Raw genomic sequence first — 19,013 nt, forward strand, 5'->3', positions numbered from 1 at the left:
TCCCCCCACCTCCACCCTGCCCTGCCCCCAATGGTGGATTGTCCAGTCTTTAGATAAACGTAGTGGCTTCTGAGAGCAGAGACACTGTGGTCAGCAGTGGCCTGGCAGCTGTAATCCTAGGGTTATTGTCAGCCTTGCTGAAGACACGGACAGTCTGCTTCATCATTAATGAAGGGCTACAGTCCACCCTTCAGTACACCAAGAAAGTTCAGTTTGCTTAATTTTTAAAATTTTAAGGAGGATTTCCATGGTTTATGAAAAATTCTTCCCTGTATTCTTAGTCCATCTCCTTTCCCTCAGAGTAAAATTTTACACATTATTTGAGAAAATGCAGTGGGTATTGTTGATGTGAATAATCCATATGGTACTTTCAATAATAATTTCACCCATAATGATTTTTATAAAATTAGGTACAATTTAGATTTTAGTCATTGTATCTCTTGATGGCATGATATAGGAATATTAAAGTTAAGTTTTTCTTATATTTTTAATGTTTTGGCTTTTCAGTCTAATAGGAAGAAAAATAAATTATTTTATTGTTTCAACATTTATAGTGTTACAAAACCTTAAATATGTCAGGAGGTGGGGCTTTCATCATTAAAATTTTATGTAAATATGAATACACACAAGTGTAATGTTTGTATTATCCTTTTCCAAGTTACTTATTCTATTGGGTTCATCAATGCTAAAACATTGGTAAGTGTGGAAAGATAAAAATTTGGGGGATGGTAGAACATTTTTGAGAATTTAAAAATAATTGTTAAATATAATTAGCTAGGTATGAAACTCCACCTTTTTGAAACATATTATAAATGGTTATTGAAGCAATTCTTAAAATGTCTATCTTGAATATTTAAAATATTTTAGTTACTATGTTTCCTTAAATGTTAAAGTGAATATAGAATGTTTTTTTAGTAATTTTCTTTTATTTTAGAACAAAATATCAGGCTTATGTGGAAACTTTGACAAATGTACTTCAAATGACATGACCACATCTAATAACATAGAAGTGAGAAATGCCCAGGTGTTTGGAGATAGCTGGGCATTAGGACAGGTAAGTTGAATATATATCTTAGAACTAAATAATTTTATTCTTATGGGAACATTTCTCTAGGTAATACTATTTTTATGTAATATTCGTATAGTAACTCACATTGGACAAAGCTTTCACATTTGTCTTTTCATATAATTCTTGTGACTACCATGCAATGTAACAGGCATTGTCTTCATGTTATAACTGGAGAAACTGAGGCTGAAGGAGGTTAAATTATTTGTGTATTAGACAAATATTATGAAAGATTATATTAGGAAGGGTGAGTCTGGAGAATTCAAGAAAGTAGTCTTCTGTCTTCGTGGCTTATTGGATAGATGAGGGTACTCTTCCCCGAGGCAGGACAGAGTGGAGAGTGGGTGGTAGGGGACGGTGAGCACAGGACAATGGTGCAGAGATAAGTAGGTTGGGATATGGTGAGAGGGAAGTGACAGAGATATTTTTGTGAAGATGCCCAGTTTTTAAATTCAGTAAAGAGATCCGGGCTGGAAATAGATTTGGCAGTTACAAGTGTATTCAGGGTGTTGAAGCCATGAGAAGTGAATAGAAGGTGGAAAAGAGGAGTTGGAAGGTCTAGGTTTTCAAAGAAGGAAGGGTGAAGGAGAATGGGGAGTAGCAGCCAATGAGGAAACTCCCCAGAAAATGGTGCCACCAAAATCAAATGAGGAGAGACATTTAAAAAGGGCAAAGTAATAAACAGAATCAAAGGTAGCAAAGAAGGTCAAGTGAGACGAAGACTGAGAAACTGCCTTTATATTTAGCAATGAAGAGACTATTGATGACCTTGCCCAGGGCGGTGTCAGGGATGTAGATTAGAAGAGGCTGAGACCACATTGTTGAGTATATGGGCAGTGAGCCTGCTGACACGAGTATGTACAACTCCTCAGAGGATGGCATGCGACAGAAATGAAAGAGGTGAAAATTAAAGGGAAGAGAATCCTTTGCTCATGTAATGATCTTAATCATTTAAATGCTGCATTTAAGACAATTGGAAAATTATTTACCTGTACTGTCTCTAATAGTCCTATGATTTTATTTTATTTTTAATTTTATTTTATTGTTTAAAGTATTACAGATAGTAGTACGTATGTCTCCTTTCTTTTTCTTTCCCAATTGACCTTCCCCCGGCCTACCCTACCCCATAGCACATGCCCTCACCCCACCCCGCCAGTGTCTTGTGTCCATTGTTTATGCTTATAGGCATGCATACAAGTCCTTCGGTTGATCTCTTACCTCCCCCGCCTCACCCAAACACTCCTATGATTTTAATAGTATGTTTGGTTGTTTTCAAAAATAACGCATGCTATGAACATTGAGCTGGCTGAGCACTGTGCTTTAGGTACAGCCTGTCTGGCAGAATGAGGATATATTAGCTGTGTTTGTCATGGATGCAGTAAGCATTGGTTACTCTGGTTTCTGCTTCACAGATCACCCCTAAAAACTTCCTTTTCTTCCTTAACATTTTCCGCAGTGTGAAAACGCACATGAATTATTTAAACCCTGTGAGGCACATCAGAACAAATTTCCTTATGCCAAGAAAGAATGCTCCATTTTGTACAGCGATGTTTTTGCTCCTTGTCGCAATGTGGTAAATGAATACTTTACTAATCTTCACATTTGAATGAGTATTGTTGCATTTATAACACTGAGACAAAAAGTTTAGCTACCCATGGTTAGGAAGACAAATTTGGTAGTTTGTTTTTTCTGTAAAAGTGATGCATTTAGTTGATTTACTCTCTCCCCACACCATCTTATTTAACAGCATGCATTTGCAAGAATCTCTACTTGTTTATGAAGCATTTCTTTGCATACATCATCAAAGCCATAAAAGATTGATCAAAGCTGCATTTGTTTTTCTTCAGAGAATATTGCAAATAGGCATGCTCTTCCTCAACCCCTACTATAGTTTAAAAGTATTTCTAGTAGCACATTTAAAATGGTTTTAGAAGTGTATCACAAGATGGAATGTAACTTATTTAGAAATGTAATTGCTTAAGATATCCATAAAAGTCAAGTAAAAGTACCCTGGGTAACAGAACTTTTTAAATGCCATGTGCATATGTTGAAATTGTATTGGTATGTTAATCCCATTACATGTTTTGCTAGTTCTTTGATCTTACATTTGCCTAATCAATTTCTTTCTCCTGTGAGCACTATAGAGGTTTGAGATATTGAGGACTCTCTAGGTGCCAGTGATAAGCTGATAATATCAAATTTTATAAATCAACTAGTTAGTTTTTCCTTAGAATTTTCCTCAATTATAGTTAGTAGCTACTGAAATTGATTGTTTTTTACCTCATTTTTCAGATTGATGTTACTTCTTTTGCCAAAAATTGCCATGAAGACACTTGTAACTGTAATCTCGGTGGGGACTGTGAATGCTTATGCACAAGCGTAGCAGCGTATGCATATAAGTGTTGTCAGGAAGGGGTATCGGTCCACTGGAGATCCTCTACTGTTTGTGGTGAGTATCCCACTTAGAACATCATCATTCGGTGGGAACATCATAAGGAGATCATATTAATTGTCTTCTCATAGAACTAATACCATAGAACTCATGGAAATAGAATTGCTTTAAGATGACTAAATTGTATATTCCTTTGAGAATGCAGATAGATTTTAGTATAGCTAAAGCAATTACAAACAGAAACATTTGAGATAATGTTTTCTGTTCTGTGTTTGACTGTTGTCACTTCAACATGTGAACTATAATTTATTTATATGCCATCCTCAGGTAAGGTGTTTATTCCTCTATTCCTCTGATGGCTATGAAGTTTCTCTGTTCTGATTATAAGAAACATATTTCTTAAAACATCATTTTGAATTGCTTTTAAATTTGACTCTAAACTTATTATGTACTTGTGTAGATGGTTAGTCTGCTGAAGACTTTATATAATGATGTCACTTCAGTGTTCTTTTGCTTGGTCATTGATAAACACATGGCAATATCTTGCACACATTTAGGTAAGTGGTCAGATTCCTATGTAGTTTAATATTTCTTCTTTTTTTTCTTTTAGCACATGATTGTGACTATTTCAATGAAGGTATGTGACAGTTAAAGAATATCACTATAGTATTGTATTAAATATATCTTCAGATTAAAAGTTTTTGGACAACTTTGCTGGAACAAAGTATGAGTAGTTCATAATTTGGTTTGTAATTCAATAAAAGCCTTTGCCTTCTGAAATGTATCTAAATTTCTAAGTATTTGTGTTAAAATTTATTCCCTGGAAAATAAAAAGAGGGTATTACCATCTTCTCAGCACATAGGAGGCCCTCAATAGTTTTTGAATGGTATGACTAAGTGAATGATTGAACTTAGCTAATTTTTTTGGTAAAATGAAGGAGAGACATAGACCAAATGCATACCTTTTACCATTAGGTATAAAAATGAACATTATGCAAACTTTTATTATGTTGTAGAAAAGAGAAACAAATTATAGATGTAATAATAATAATAATAGAAGGAATTTATATAGTCATAAGTTAGGGCACAAATAATTATTTAAATATTATAAGAATGAGAACATATTAATTTAATAATAATAATGAAAATCTCCTAGCTCCAAAAAGCATCCACATTTGCAGTAAGAAGTCTAGCAGATGGTGCTGGCTGTTACTAAGTTATAGAAGCTCTGAGACAAAATTATATTCTCAGTGAAAGCACCAGAGGTTGGCAGATTGGAGCCTGCTTTTTGTCAAACCTGTTTAATGAGGAAGGCGCAGCCACTTAACACTAATTTCAGAAAAGTACAATGATCCAGGAGGTGTCTATTTTGTCAGTGACTGGACAAAATATGAACCCATGGTGGAAAGAATAGAGTAATAGTTGTAGGAAACACTAAGCCACTCAAAAACAACCACAACCAAGCAACCAATCAAAGGCATATTTGGTGCTTTATTGAGCCAGAGAGAAGTTGTCAACTACAATACAAAGGAACAGAAAATTTTAGAGAAATAGAGATGATAAATTAAAAAGAAAATAAATATTTTAGTGTTTGGTTGTTTACATACAGTTATGGAAGTTTGATAGAGGAAACAATCAAACATTAAAAATATTCTGTGATAGTTAAAAAAAAAAATATTTCCTGTTCAGGATTTAAAACACACCCATACTCCACATCAATCCTTTGGAATTCATGTTTAAAATGAGACTGATTGCCTAATATTTATAACAGTAATAATAACAATAGTTTTTATTGTATTAGCTACTTTATAATTTAAGCTTCTAAATATGCTTGTACTATATACATTGTTATTAACACTTTGTAGAGGAGGTATTTGAAGAACAGAAGGGTAAATAATTTGGCCAAAGTCACTTAGCCAAAATGCGGTAAACTGGGATTTGTAAGCAATCTGAGTTCAGAACCAAGGAGCTGGACCTCCATGCTACACTGCCTAGTGTCTGGTTAACACATCCCAGTCTAAGAATGATCACCACACGTTGTTATCATACACTCTGCACAATGTACACAGATACCGATTAAAGAAAACACTCCACAGACAACAGTATGATGGTTACCAGAGGGAAGAGGGTGGGGGTAGTAGGGGGCTATATACATATATATATATATGGTGTTAGAAGATGATTTGACTTTGGGTGGTGGGCACACAATGCAATATGAAGATCATGTATCATAGAAATGTACACCTGAAACCTATATAATCTTATTAACCAGTGTCACCCCAATAAAAAGGAAAAAAAAGACAAAAGAAAACACTCCAATAACTTCTTCACTTAAGCATTCCTGCCTCACACAGTTCTGCTGTGAGAGTCTCCACCTGTGCCTTGTACTTTCTCATGTTCCTTCTGGAGCCCTTGGATCCAGAAGCAGAATTTTCTGAGAATTGACTTTCAGCCTCTTCTTACTTCGGACATTTTCCTTTCTGTCAACAAGTCTGTGCACATCTACTGATGGTTCTTTCCTCTAATGTGTTACACATTCTTCAAACCCATTCTTTTAGTTTCATTTTTAATAATATTGGTCATATTCAGAGGGTGAACATGAGGCATTTGGCTTTCATGGGACACTGATGGACTCAATGAAGTGACAGGGGAGTCTATTCTCTATGATTAAAGTAACAGGGAAAAGAATCAATCTGCATCGGAGAGTAAGAGTTTGTGAAAATAATGCAATAGAATGGATGCTTGACGGGAATATAATATTGTTGATAGTAGTACAGAAAAATAATTTAAAATGATTATTCTTAATTTTTTTCATTCCAAATGATTTCAGAGCTATTGTAAATTTGCCTACTCTTCTTTGGGTATTCATAGCTGACATACTTCTCTATTTACTTATCGCACCATGGACACTATCTTATTAAAATTCTTAATTATTATTTAAGACATGCAGAGATAAATAATTGTGGTTCTGTTACAGGAAAATTTTTTTTTTTTAATTAAATCTTTATTGTTCAGGTTACATTTGTTGTTCTTTTTTTCCCCCCCATAACTCCCCTCCTCCCAGTTCCCGCCCCACCCTCCGCCCTCACTCCCCACCCACTGTCCTCATCCATAGGTGCACGATTTTTGTCCAGTTTCTTCCCGCATCTCCCATTCCCCTTTCCCCCCCAAGAATAGTCAGTCCATTCCCTTTCTATGTCCCTGATTCATTATAATCACCAGTTCATTCTGTACATCAGATTATTTATTCACTTGGTTCTTAGATTCACTTGTTGATAGATGCATGTTTGTTGTTCACAATTTGTATCTTTACCTTTTTCTTCTTCCTCTTCTTAAAGGATACCTTTCAGCATTTCGTATAATACTGGTTTAGTGGTGATGAACTCCTTTAGCTTTTCCTTATCTGTGAAGCTCTTTATCTGACCTTCAATTCTGAATGATAGCTTTGCTGGATAAAGTATTCTTGGTTGTAGGTTCTTGGTATTCAGCACTTTGAATATTTCTTGCCATTCCCTTCTGGCCTGCAAAGTTTCTGTTGAGAAATCAGCTGACAGTCGTATGGGTATTCCCTTGTAGGTAATTGAGTCTCTTTCTCTTGCTGCTTTTAAGATTCTCTCTTTGTCTTTTGCTCTTGGCATTTTAATTATGATGTGTCTTGGTGTGGTCCTCTTTGGATTCCTTTTGTTTGGGGTTCTCTGCGCTTCTTGGACCTGTAAGTCCATTTCTTTCACCAGGTGGGGGAAGTTTTCTGCCATTATTTCTTCAAATAGGTTTTCAATATCTTGCTGTCTCTCATCTTCTGGCACCCCTATTATTCTGATGTTGGTACGCTTGAAGCTGTCCCAGAGGCTCCTTACACTATCTTCGTATTTTCGGATTCTTTTTTCATTTTGCTTTTCCGGTTGGGTGTTTTTTGCTTCTTCGCATTTCAAATCTTTGGCTTGATTCTTGCGCTCCTCTGGTCTGCTATTGGGTGTAATATTCTTTATTTCCGACCGTGTATGCTTAATTTCTAGTTGTTTCTTTATCATAGCATCGAGGGTCTCATTAGTTTTCGTGAGGCTCTCCAGAAGTTTATTGCAAGCCCTCAAAATTGCGTTTTTTAGCTCTATATCCTCCATTTCTGTCATGTTTTTTTGTCTCCGCATTTTTTATGCTTTCTTGGTGCACCCCCTAGTGGTCTTTGTGCGCAGTCTTGTTCTAGTTGAGCCTTGATTGTTGTAGTTAATACTAGAGGGATTTGACCACCAGGCCGACTGGCTGTGTGAATCAGCTGTGTCTGCCGCGGAAAACTTCTGTCCTCTGGGGAGGTGCTAATCTAGCCTTTGCCTGAGGCGATCTGGCAAATGGCTCTGCGCAGGGCTTGGGCGGGGCGGGCTCAACAGGGCGGGCGGGCGGAGGGAGCGGTTATGGCCCCTCTCAGTCCCGTTCCCAGAGGCTCTGCTTCTCAGAACCCCCGGAACCGCTGCAAACCTCGGAGGGAAAGCTGCCTTCCAACTGATGCCAGACACTCCCGCTTCTCCCGTTTGGGTCCGAGTCCCCAGCGATTCGCCCGTATCTGGAGCTCAGAGTCTGAGACTCCCCCCTGACCGAAAACGACAACCGCGCTCTCAGCCACCAGCCCGCTTTGCGCGCGCACCTCCGCACCTGAGTTTTTTCCACACTGCGCCTCCTCTGAGCCTCGGTGTGCTGTTATTTTTCCTTCTAGTTGAAGAGTCTCTCCTCAGCCAGCCTTCCTGTGGTTCTGGGTGATGTCCGTTCCGTCTTTTAGTTGTATTTTTGAAGTGGTTGTTTGCGGCAGCAGTCTGCGGTGTTTACCTATGCCGCCATCTTGGTCTCTCCAGGAAAATTTTTTTAAAAAGCAGATGAATTAAAAGGTTACAGCTGAGATTATTTCAATAATCTTTAACACAAAGACTGTATATACTATCTTCATGTTAATTTTATGGCATTTACTAAAATATAAATATTTTATTGTTATTGCCATAAATGAGCAAGGACTTCACAACTCCGCTAAAAAACTGTTGTACACACTTTATGTTCAGTGTTTTCTTGATAGGATATGCTTAATACTATGTTTAAAAAATCACTGCAGGAAATGATTGCTTTTGGTAGGTGGTGAAATTATTCTTCTTCCTGCAGAAAATTAATGATGAAGTCAATGACTTGTGTCTCTCAATTGTTGGTGAAATGCATGAAATCAATCCAGACACAAGATATCAATCAACTGAGAGTCAACTCAGGAGCGTTTGATTTTTATACAAAAGGATTTCTCAGGTGGCAGTTATCTCTTCAAGACTGCTGTAGCAAGGGACTTGTGCAGTAGGGCAGAGATTTTGTTCATTTGTCTATTTCCTTTTTCCTATTCATTTTAAAAAATATATATATATATATTTTATTGATTTCAGAGAGGAAGGGAGAGAGGAAGAAAGAGATAGAAACATCAATGATGAGAGAGAATCATCCATCAGCTGCCTCCTGCACACCCCCTACTGGGGATCGAGCTTGCAACCTGGGCATGTGCCCTGATGGGGAATTGAACCTTGACCTTCTGGTTCATGGGTCCATGCTCAAACATTGAGGCATACCGGCTGGGCCTTTTCCCTATTCTTATGTTGAATATCCATGAGGGTCTTCAAACCCTTAAGTTGTAGTTGTATATGTCTTCTTCATTTTGAATTGTATCTCATTATAATATACATATTTATCTACTCATTTGTACATTATTTACATAGAGGGGTGGGCAAAAGTAGGTTTGTAGTTGTGAGTTCTTGAAACACAGAATTTGTTCTTGTATTATCTATCATCTATCTATCTATCTATCTATCTATCTATCTATCTATCATCTATCATCTTTTATTATTGGGAACCTACTTTTACCTGCCCCTGTATTTATACAAATTGACATATTTATAAATTGAAGGATATCACATCTTGGAAGTTTATGTTGTTCTCGTCTTTCCTAGAAAACAATTCAGTAGGTGGTGCAGACTAAAGATTTAGTTTTCTTTGGTTTTTATTGACTTGGGCTCATAGAGAAACACTGTACATTGTAACAGCAGTGGGGTGTGCACTGCTCAGAAATTCTCCACTGCCCCTGCTCAGCTCTGTCTTGGTGTGGGGGCAAAGTTCTTTCAAGTCTCCTCTCCGCCCAACGTGTCAATTCCCTTAGAAAGCTCTTTTCCTCATGGCTTATAAGTGTCCCCAGCAGTTCAAAGGCAAGGTGTCCCAGCTGATGAGTCAGTGGAGGGGACAACCCTTGAAGATAACTTATTCTATGAGACCCTGCCTCTTCTCCTGGTCCTAATGGTGAAAATTTTGGTTCTTGCTCTCCTTTCTACTTGAAAGATTTTGACCCTCTAATCCAATGATTTTCTTTTCTTCTCTCAGGTCTGATCTTCATTCTGAAAGGGAAACAACCTTATCCTTGGATTTCTTTAAATATTTTCTTCCCTCCATCTTAACAGTAGGCTGGGAAAGGAAAATTGTCCTTGAGATTAAAAATTAGAGAATAGAATGAAGGTGAAATGTGATGAGAGTAACCAGATTAATCTTTTTTGATACCACATGCTACATATATATTAGCATTTTACATAACTTATAACATAAAATACACATATGTCTGTAAAAGGTATGCTGCTGATAATTTTTAACTTAATTTTGATGATTCAGAATAAACTTCACATAGGATTGGGTTGAAGTCAATTTGATCTTATTATCATAAAATCTAACTCATTTATATTTTTAAATATTAGCAAACTTTTTTTTTTTTTTTTTTTTTAAATATATTTTATTGATTTTTTACAGAGAGGAAGGGAGAGAGATAGAGAGTTAGAAACATCGATCAGCTGCCTCCTGCACATCTCCCACTGGGGATGTGCCCGCAACCCAGGTACATGCCCCTGACCGGAATCGAACCTGGGACCCTTCAGTCCGCAGGCCGACGCTCTATCCACTGAGCCAAACCGGTTTCGGCTAAATATTAGCAAACTTATTTACAATATATATTCTTCTGTTTATAAGATTAAATTTGCGGAAAAATTTTTTGGATTGAGCTTCAGGTTTGGTTCTATACAAACTATAGCAAATATTTTCTATTTTATATGGAACTATTTAAGTGTATGGAAAATGATAGCATTAAATAAAAAGATCTTTGATTTCTCTGTTGAGCTTCATCTTCATTTTTTTAAAAATTTATCTTTATTGTTGAAAGTATTAGATGTCCCCCTTTTCTCTTTCCATTGACCCCCTCTACACAACTCCCTCCCCCCAAGGCCTACTGCCCTATTGTCTGTGTCCATGGGTTATGCATATATACAGATAAGTTCTTTGGTTAATCTCTCTACCACCGTCCTTGAGATTTGTCAATCTGTTCTATGCTTCCATGTCTCTGGATCTATTTTCTTCATTATTTTCTTTTTTATAGATATGCCTTACTGGTGAAATTCAATAATTCCTAGAACAGCAAAATATTGTATATCACATCTGTGAATTCCGTTATCATGCAATGTAACCTATTAGGGAGAGATTATTTTTAGAAGACTATCAGAATACCTGGCTATTGATGTATAAATAAATTTCTGCTTATTGAGAGTAGATTAGAATCTTGGAATATTAGAGTGGAAGGTTAACTAGACAAAGTTCTTCACATAAGTGGGAAAATTTGAGGTGCAGAAATATATATATCCATGTGTATATATATTCTAAATTACATAACTATGTATATATATATTCCAAATAATTATAGTACATATTTTTGTAAAGAGTTCAGCTATTTTATTAGTGACTAATGTTTAAGTGTGCAGTAAGTTTTGGAGTAGCTTTTGTTATTAAAATTTATCCCATTGAAATGATAGCTTAAAATGTAAAAATTCTATGCCAATTTATACTTCTCTTACTTGTATTTAAATAGGGCTTGGAGAAGGTCCATATATGCTGGCAAGTTATGGGCAGAGTGGCCTTGTTTTGGGGGCCAATATAACCAGCAGAAGCATTTTCCCTTTGTCAAGAATTGGAACTCAAGGTGATTTATTTTTTATTTTTATGATCACTCCAGGTCTTTTCAAAGAGAAGGCATCATGTAAGTATAATTTCCAATTGAAAATATGATTTTTGTTTTCTATTTACATTTTTTCAATTATTTATTCACTAAATATTAATTTGGGATCTAATATGTTTATGGCATTTTTTCTAGGTGTCCCAGAGAATATAAAATAAGATGCTGGTACATAAACCATCTACCTCTTTTGTATATAAAATAATTTCTTTTGTTTATCTGTTGGCATATATATGTTATAATTACAATTGTTTGAGTTTTTTGTGTCCTAAATAAAGCACAGCTTAAATTTTTATAGTATTAATCACTGAACTTAATTTGAAAATTTTTAAAAACAGTCCACTCATAACTAACATCTGAAATATTTTAATGTTAAAGGAAAAGAAAAAAATGTGATTTGATATCAAAGTTGTTAAATAGTAAGAACATAAATCAGAGCGGAGAGAGTCATTGGGACCATGTGTTATCCTCATGTGCCCTTGTGTGTCTTGGTGCTGCCCCCACATTTACTGATCCACACTGGGTGTATCTGCTGGAACCTGTCTGGTAGTTATTGTCCTCTTCTGATCTGTGAGGCCCAGGCTACATTGTTACTATACCAGACATGCATCATGTATTTATAAGCTTAGGAAATGTTTATTGAATGAATAAATCCAACTTAAATTTCACCTATCCTGAGAAATCTCCTCATTCTCCAATTAGAATAAATTGCCTTTTTCTTATAAAAAGAGCTCCTTAGTTTTTTTAAATCTTTGAAAACACCTAAGTTCTAATGTATATATTTTTCTCTTAAAAAGATTTCTTTTATTATTATTTGCATCTTTCAGGCTCAACAAAGGGACTTGAAAGTTTTAGGACACAACAAAAGTCTTTGGAAAGATATATTGACTTTTAGAGAGAGTTTTGAATTGTATAATTTACAATAACATGTTTTTAATAGAAAAATCCTAATGGGTTTAAATTAAGACCTCTTATCAAATATATAATTTGCAAATATCTTCTCCCATTCAGTAAGTTGCCTAAAAATATTAAGGTCTAAAAATTAAACCTAAAATCTTAATTTAAAAGCATGTTTATATTATGGGTTTTGCAAATATAAGGGAAACTTTTAAAGTCTATATAAAAAAGGATTATACTTCTCAAATGCTTTGTAGTTGTTCATTAGCAATTTAATCATCTACTGGGAATAGACCATAATGTTGATCTAATTTTTTCTTAATGCAGTCATATAACTTGAAAGAACATTTGTTCATTAAGAACCCAGTGATATTGAAACACAATGACATGCCTAAATTGATCTGTTTCTCTATTCTCTTATTCTTTTTTATTAGTCAATGAAGCCATTTATAGATTTCATGCATTTGAAAATGTTAAAGTATACAAGTACAAATATGTGTCCAATTAATCATTTAATTACTTGTATGATATTTTACATTCTGGGGTCCAAAATTGATATATCTCCCCCCTCCCCAAGATATGATAAATTATTTAAAAAGTAGGACTCATCAAATACTCATAAAAGTTGTCACTGTTATTCAGTGCATTAAAATACTATTTTTTTTCTTAAGATATCTTAGAACTCATTTCTGAAATATTTAAGAATGGCATTAATAATGCAGGGCAATTTTGCAGTTTTGTTTTCATCAACTTTATAAGTACGTTTTATAATGCCAGTGTTGATAATCTGCTTTCTCCAGAGAACCCGGGGCTTGTCACACACACTGCTCTATGTCTTTCAGCACCAGCACTTGTGTCCTTGGAATCTGCTGAAAGGCCAAACTACTTTCTCTATGTCCACAACAATGACACTCTTAGTTTGAAACTGTGGCAGGTGAATTCAGCGTTTCATCGAAGAGCCACATTTTTCCACCACCAGGGCCTGTGGATTCCTGGTTACAGTGCATTTGAGTTATACAGCAAGAAAGGCTTTTTCATCACACTCACGGATTTTACTGTCAAAGCATCAAAATACGATGATTCGGAAGAATTTAAACATGCAAGTAGCTTCAGCATAGAAGGTGTGTTACCTGAGGTCTTCAAAGGGAGAATAAATAGATAATTTACATAATGGCAGGTTTTAATTTTAAATCATTCTTAATGAAGTATAAGTATTTGGAAATAATAATACCTACTTCATAGGGTTATTGTATAGCATAAGTTAATTGGTAAATTGCCTACAACAGCCTTGAATAATTTATTTTTAGTTATTGACCCAATTATTATTTTCAATGCTGTCTGGGCTTTGGAAATAGAGCTCACCCGTGTCTCACGGATGTCTAGCGTTTGTATCTACTTTTTGTTTCCTAGAAGACAACTTCTCAATAACCTGATTCTTAACAATAAAGACAACATGTTTATCTCTGTCCTTTGAGTACTGGGGTGTCTGGTTCCACTGACCTCTGGAAGACTTCCCTGGTTCCGAGGAAACCTGATCTTATTTCTAGAGATCCTTAGAGAGCCATAGCTATTGCGTTTTCTGAGTTTCAGAGAGCAATCCTCACTGCCTCATTCAATGTTTAAATCTCATGCTTTATTTTCAAAACCTAGGAGCTAGCTATCTGTCTTGGTTCTCCCACACACGCCCTTTCAGTGTAACGTACCCTTGTCAGTATGAGAAAAGTAGTCATTGGCCTTTTCTGTTGTGGATAAATTTCTGTATACCTGGATAGTCTTTGAATTTTAGATAATTCAAATTGAGCTTCAAGAAAGGTTTCTGTATTCATGAGAAAAAGAACCACAGATATGCCTATGCAACATTCAATAGGGAGGATGTGATATTTTTTACATGAATTTACTTAAAAGTCAAAATTTTACAAACCTATATATCCCCTCCAATCTAGAAATATGCTTCCTTAGAACTAGACCCAGCAGTTCCACCTGATCTGTGGACTATAGCCAATGGCGTCATCAAAATCTCAGAAATGGATCTTTGTGGGCTTCCTAAACATAAGAAACACTAGGGGTCTACTCTCATCTTGGAACCAATCCTCTCCCAGACCCACAATCTCAGTAATGCAGGTCTAGCAGTCACGCTAAACTTTATATGCATAGATGCCTTCCAAAAAGTATTATTTTCCTTCCCATTCCATGGAATTGAGTTCTGTATCCAGAGTCCAAGAAACATAATCTGTTACCTGAACTCTCTCTCTTATGGAGCTCTGCAGAGATAATTTTGGACTGCTGCAGAAGGAGAGGTCTATGAAGGGAGAGTATTAGCAGAATTTACAGAAGAAAAATATTTAATCAAAGGAGGTTTTATAACTGTAAGCATGTATTATTATTTTTTTTTATTTTTTTGTCAGATAATGCTTATCATGTACAAGGTACTGTGCTAAGTTCCAGGAGAAGAATACACATGGAGTGTTCTCCCTAGGTTTGATGTCAGGTGACCAGTTTTTGGTCTTGCCATTTTTAACTGTTTGAACTTGGCAAGTTACTTGGCTCCTCTGTGCCCCAACTTCTCATTAATACAATGGAAATAATACCTATTCAACACGGTTGTTATAAGGATAAAATATAATGATAGAAAAATTACTTGGTAAAAAATAAAATTCTGAACAAGTGTTTAATACTATTATGAAATGTAAATCAATGGGAATCCACTAAACATAAAGGAAGAATATTAAAAAATTTCCTAGGCCTCTTCCAACATTGCTTTTTATTTTATTTATTTTTAAAATATATTTTATTGATTTTTTACAGAGAGGAAGGGAGAGAGATAGAGAGTTAGAAACATCGGTGAGAGAGAAACATCGACCAGCTGCCTCCTGCACACCTCCTACTGGGGATGTGCCCGCAACCCAGGTACATGCCCTTGACCGGAATCGAACCTGGGACCTTTCAGTCCGCAGGCCGAAGCTCTATCCACTGAGCCAAACCGGTTTCGGCCCAACATTGCTTTTTAAAATATTTGAAAGACAGACTAACATTTAGATATTCAACCTGAGTATGAGAAGCTTTAACCAATTGCAATGCTTTACCCTAGCCCTGCCTTTTCCACAGCGTTAGTGGTCAAAGAGGGAGAGGGGGATCAATCCCTGGAAAAATTACTATCACAAATCATTATTTTTCAAGATGCACCTAAAAATATACATAATCTAGCCCTAACCGGTTTGTCTCAGTGGATAGAGTGTCGGCATGCGAAATAAAGGGTCCCAGGTTCGATTCCGGTCAAGGGCATGTACCTTGGTTGCGGATATATCCCCACTGGGGGGCATGCAGGAGGCAGCTGATCGATGTTTCTAACTCTCTATCCCTCTCCCTTCTTCTCTGTAAAAGATCAATAAAATATATTAAAAAATATATACATAATCTAAGCTTTATTTTTTTTCCATTAGAAATCCAGGCAGTAGTGCCTTACAGGAGGATGTGTGAATGGAGATACGAACCTTGTGCCACTCCCTGTTTTAGAACGTGTAGTGATCCTGAAGCACTGGCATGTAAATTTCTTCCACCGTAAGTCACGTTTAAACATTCAATAAACTTCTTTTATTTTATACAAGTGATCGTAATTAAGGGTTGGCTATGTGCCAGGAATTCTAGCTGCGACCGATACAGCAGTGAACAAAATATATGAAGTGTCTATCCTTATGTAGCTTCAATTTTGTTGGGGTAAGGCAGAGATTAAACAAATAAAATGTAAATATATAATGCAATATATTATTAGGTGGCAATATGTGTTATGGAAAAAAATGAAGGTAAGGGATACTGGGAGCATAAGGCATGTGTGTATTTAACACGTGGTCAGGGAAGAACACACTCACAGGGTGGCATCTGCTCGGAGATCTGAAGCAAGAGGGGCCTGGCCCTGTGGATACCTGGGGAAAGACCCTTTCCATATGAGAGCAGTACAAAGGTCCTGTACTAGGCATGTTTGAGGGTTAATAAGGGGCCAGGCTTGTTGGAGCAAAGCGAATGAGAGTGAGAGAGGAAGGAAATGAGAGCAGAGACTCATAGTGGTGGACAAGTAATTTAGGACCTTATAGCCTGTTGTGAGGACGTTGTCTTTTTTACTGAGTAATGTCCTGCTGTATTTTGGGCAGAGGAGTGACATGATCTGACTTATTTATTTTATTTTTTCTTTTATTATTATTTTTAATAAATATATTGTTAATTAATTTATAAATATATTTTTATTGATTTCAGAGAGGAAGGGAGAGGGAGCGAGAGATAGAAACCTCAGTGATGAGAGAGAATCATTGATCGGCTGCCTCCTGCACATTTCTTCTTACTGGGGATCTTGTTTGAAACCCAGGCATGTGCCCTTGACCAGAATCGAACCTGGGACCCTTCAGTCCACAGGCCAATGCTCTATCCACTGAGCAAAACTGGCTAGGGCTTATTTTATTTTTCCATCACCATTTATCCCTTCTATGCCCCCTTCCACCTCCACCTTCTCCCCTGTCCCCTGCAATCACTACACTCCTGCCCATGTCCATGACTCACAGAAAGTTTACTTAGGCTGTTATAGTGAGAATAGACTATTGGGCAAAGGGAAAGACAAGAGCAGAACTGATCAGTAATATAAACAAGACATGAAAGGAAGTTGATTGGTAGTCCTGGAGGTTCTGAGAAGTGGACAGATTCTGAATATATTTTGAATTTAGAGTTACAGAGTTTGCTGATGGATTTGATGTCAATTATGAGAGAAAAAGGAGTTAAGGACTGAAGTTTTGGTCTCAGCAATTTTTAGGTGGAACAATATGAAACTGTCATTTTTGTAATTATAACTGGTCAAATATCAGCAAATTTGAATGATTCAATTTAATGGAAGGGCTGAATGCCATTTACTGAAGTAAGGCAATGTGAGGAAGAGCAGCGTGGGAGAAAAGTCAGGAATTTGGTTCTGAGGATTTAATTTAATTAAAAATATATTTTGATTGATTTCAGAGAGGAAGGGAGAGAGAGATAGAAACTTCAATGATGAGAGAGAATCACTGATAAGCCGCCTCCTGCACACAACCTGGGCATATGACCTGACCTGGAAATGAACCATGACCTCCTGGTTCATAGGTCGATGCTCAACCACTGAGCCATGCCGGCTGGGCTGGTTCTGGGGATTTTAAAATTGAGACTGAAAATTGTTCATTGGATTGGGCAACCTGGAGAATAGGAAGAGGCAAAATGGAGACAGAGTGCCAATGGTTTTTGTGTTTGTTTTTAAGATTTTTGCTATAAGGAGGACAGAGAGATGTTGCAATGGTGGGAGGGAATGTTTTTGAAAGAATCAGTTTACTTACATTAGACATTAATGGGCTTTTATTCTGTGACAAACATTGGCACTAGAAGAGTTCCTGCACGTAATGCCTGAGACAGAGCCGCTCTTTAAAGGAGCCCAGCCTTTTGGAAGGAGCGAATCATGAAAGGGGGCTGGGAGAATGACAACAACTGGCGCATTAGAGTGCTGACAGCATAACGCACTGTGCTAAATGCTGTAAACGGGTAATCTCATTATTCCCATTTCAGAGGGGAAAACCAACTGAGACAAACAAGCTGAACAATGTGCCCAGTCTAGGTCACATTTTGTAGGTAGTGGAGCCAGGGTTTCAACCACGACACCCTGTTGGGTATCTAGGGTTAAGTGGGGCAGAGAGAAGAAAATGATATATTTTTTTGCTTATTTTCTTAAAGCAACAACAACAACAACAACAAAACACACACCAAAATAAAATCATGCCAAACAAATTTTTCTGAAAAGGAGATGTCTTCAATCACTGGGACCCCTCACATTAACAGACCTATTTCCTTGTAGCTACTAGGGCTTTGAGAAAAACAGGGGTCTCATAGTGAGGAGTGCACTTGGAGAAGGAAAGAAGGAAGGGAAGAAAGGAGGAAGGGAGGAAGGGAGGAAGGGAGGAACCATAGAAGGAAGACATGGAGGGAACACAGGGCAGGGCCGGCCCTGCACTGGGGAGGAAATGGAGCTATATTTTGAAGTGGCATTTGGCTAGTGTCTTACTTCTTATGCCACATAAGCCATCTCTGAGGTGTTTGAACCCAGATCCTCAATGCTCCCATTGTTTGGTCGATAGCTACCCCAGAATTTCTCTTTTGGTATGTTTAGGATGCAGAGAGGAGACTCAGAATGAACCTTCACCCCTGCTGAGCTGTCTCTCATTTCTGCCTTCTTCTCTATCTCTACCTCTCCCCCTTCCCATGCTGAGGAGCCAAATTATTGCTCCTCCTAGTACTCTAAGTCCTGAGGGGAGACCCAAGTACTGAGCTGGGCTTCAACGTGGTGTTGTACCCCTCCTCCAAGTCTCCAACAGAATCACCACCTTTGTTCTTGATAATTGCAATTTCTGGCACATATCAAGTGTTAAAAATATCCAGTGGAGGTTATAACTTTTATGAGATAAGATACCAACTAGCATACCATAGAGACCATATGTAAATATAGTTATTCCTATTATGTAATACGAGAGGCCCGGTGCACAAAAATTCATGCACTCAGGGGGTCCCTCAGTCCGGCCTATGCCCTCTTGTAGTCTGGGACCCCT

General features: G+C 37.0%; 1 protein-coding gene across 1 annotated transcript in view; it reads left to right on the plus strand.

Moving 5' to 3' along the window:
• The window catches only part of OTOGL (otogelin-like), a 145,021-nt gene that overhangs the window by 76,203 nt on the left and 49,805 nt on the right, over positions 1-19,013 (plus strand). Inside the window, exons 28-34 of the mRNA XM_014531634.1 lie at positions 935-1,054; positions 2,523-2,639; positions 3,359-3,515; positions 4,069-4,095; positions 11,371-11,538; positions 13,254-13,532; positions 15,852-15,969. Of these exons, the coding sequence (XP_014387120.1) occupies positions 935-1,054; positions 2,523-2,639; positions 3,359-3,515; positions 4,069-4,095; positions 11,371-11,538; positions 13,254-13,532; positions 15,852-15,969 (986 nt within the window). The remainder of the gene's footprint in view (positions 1-934; positions 1,055-2,522; positions 2,640-3,358; positions 3,516-4,068; positions 4,096-11,370; positions 11,539-13,253; positions 13,533-15,851; positions 15,970-19,013) is intronic.

This window comes from Myotis brandtii, unplaced genomic scaffold (assembly GCF_000412655.1).
Source record: "Myotis brandtii unplaced genomic scaffold, ASM41265v1 scaffold82, whole genome shotgun sequence".
Classification (NCBI taxonomy): Eukaryota; Metazoa; Chordata; class Mammalia; order Chiroptera; family Vespertilionidae; genus Myotis; species Myotis brandtii.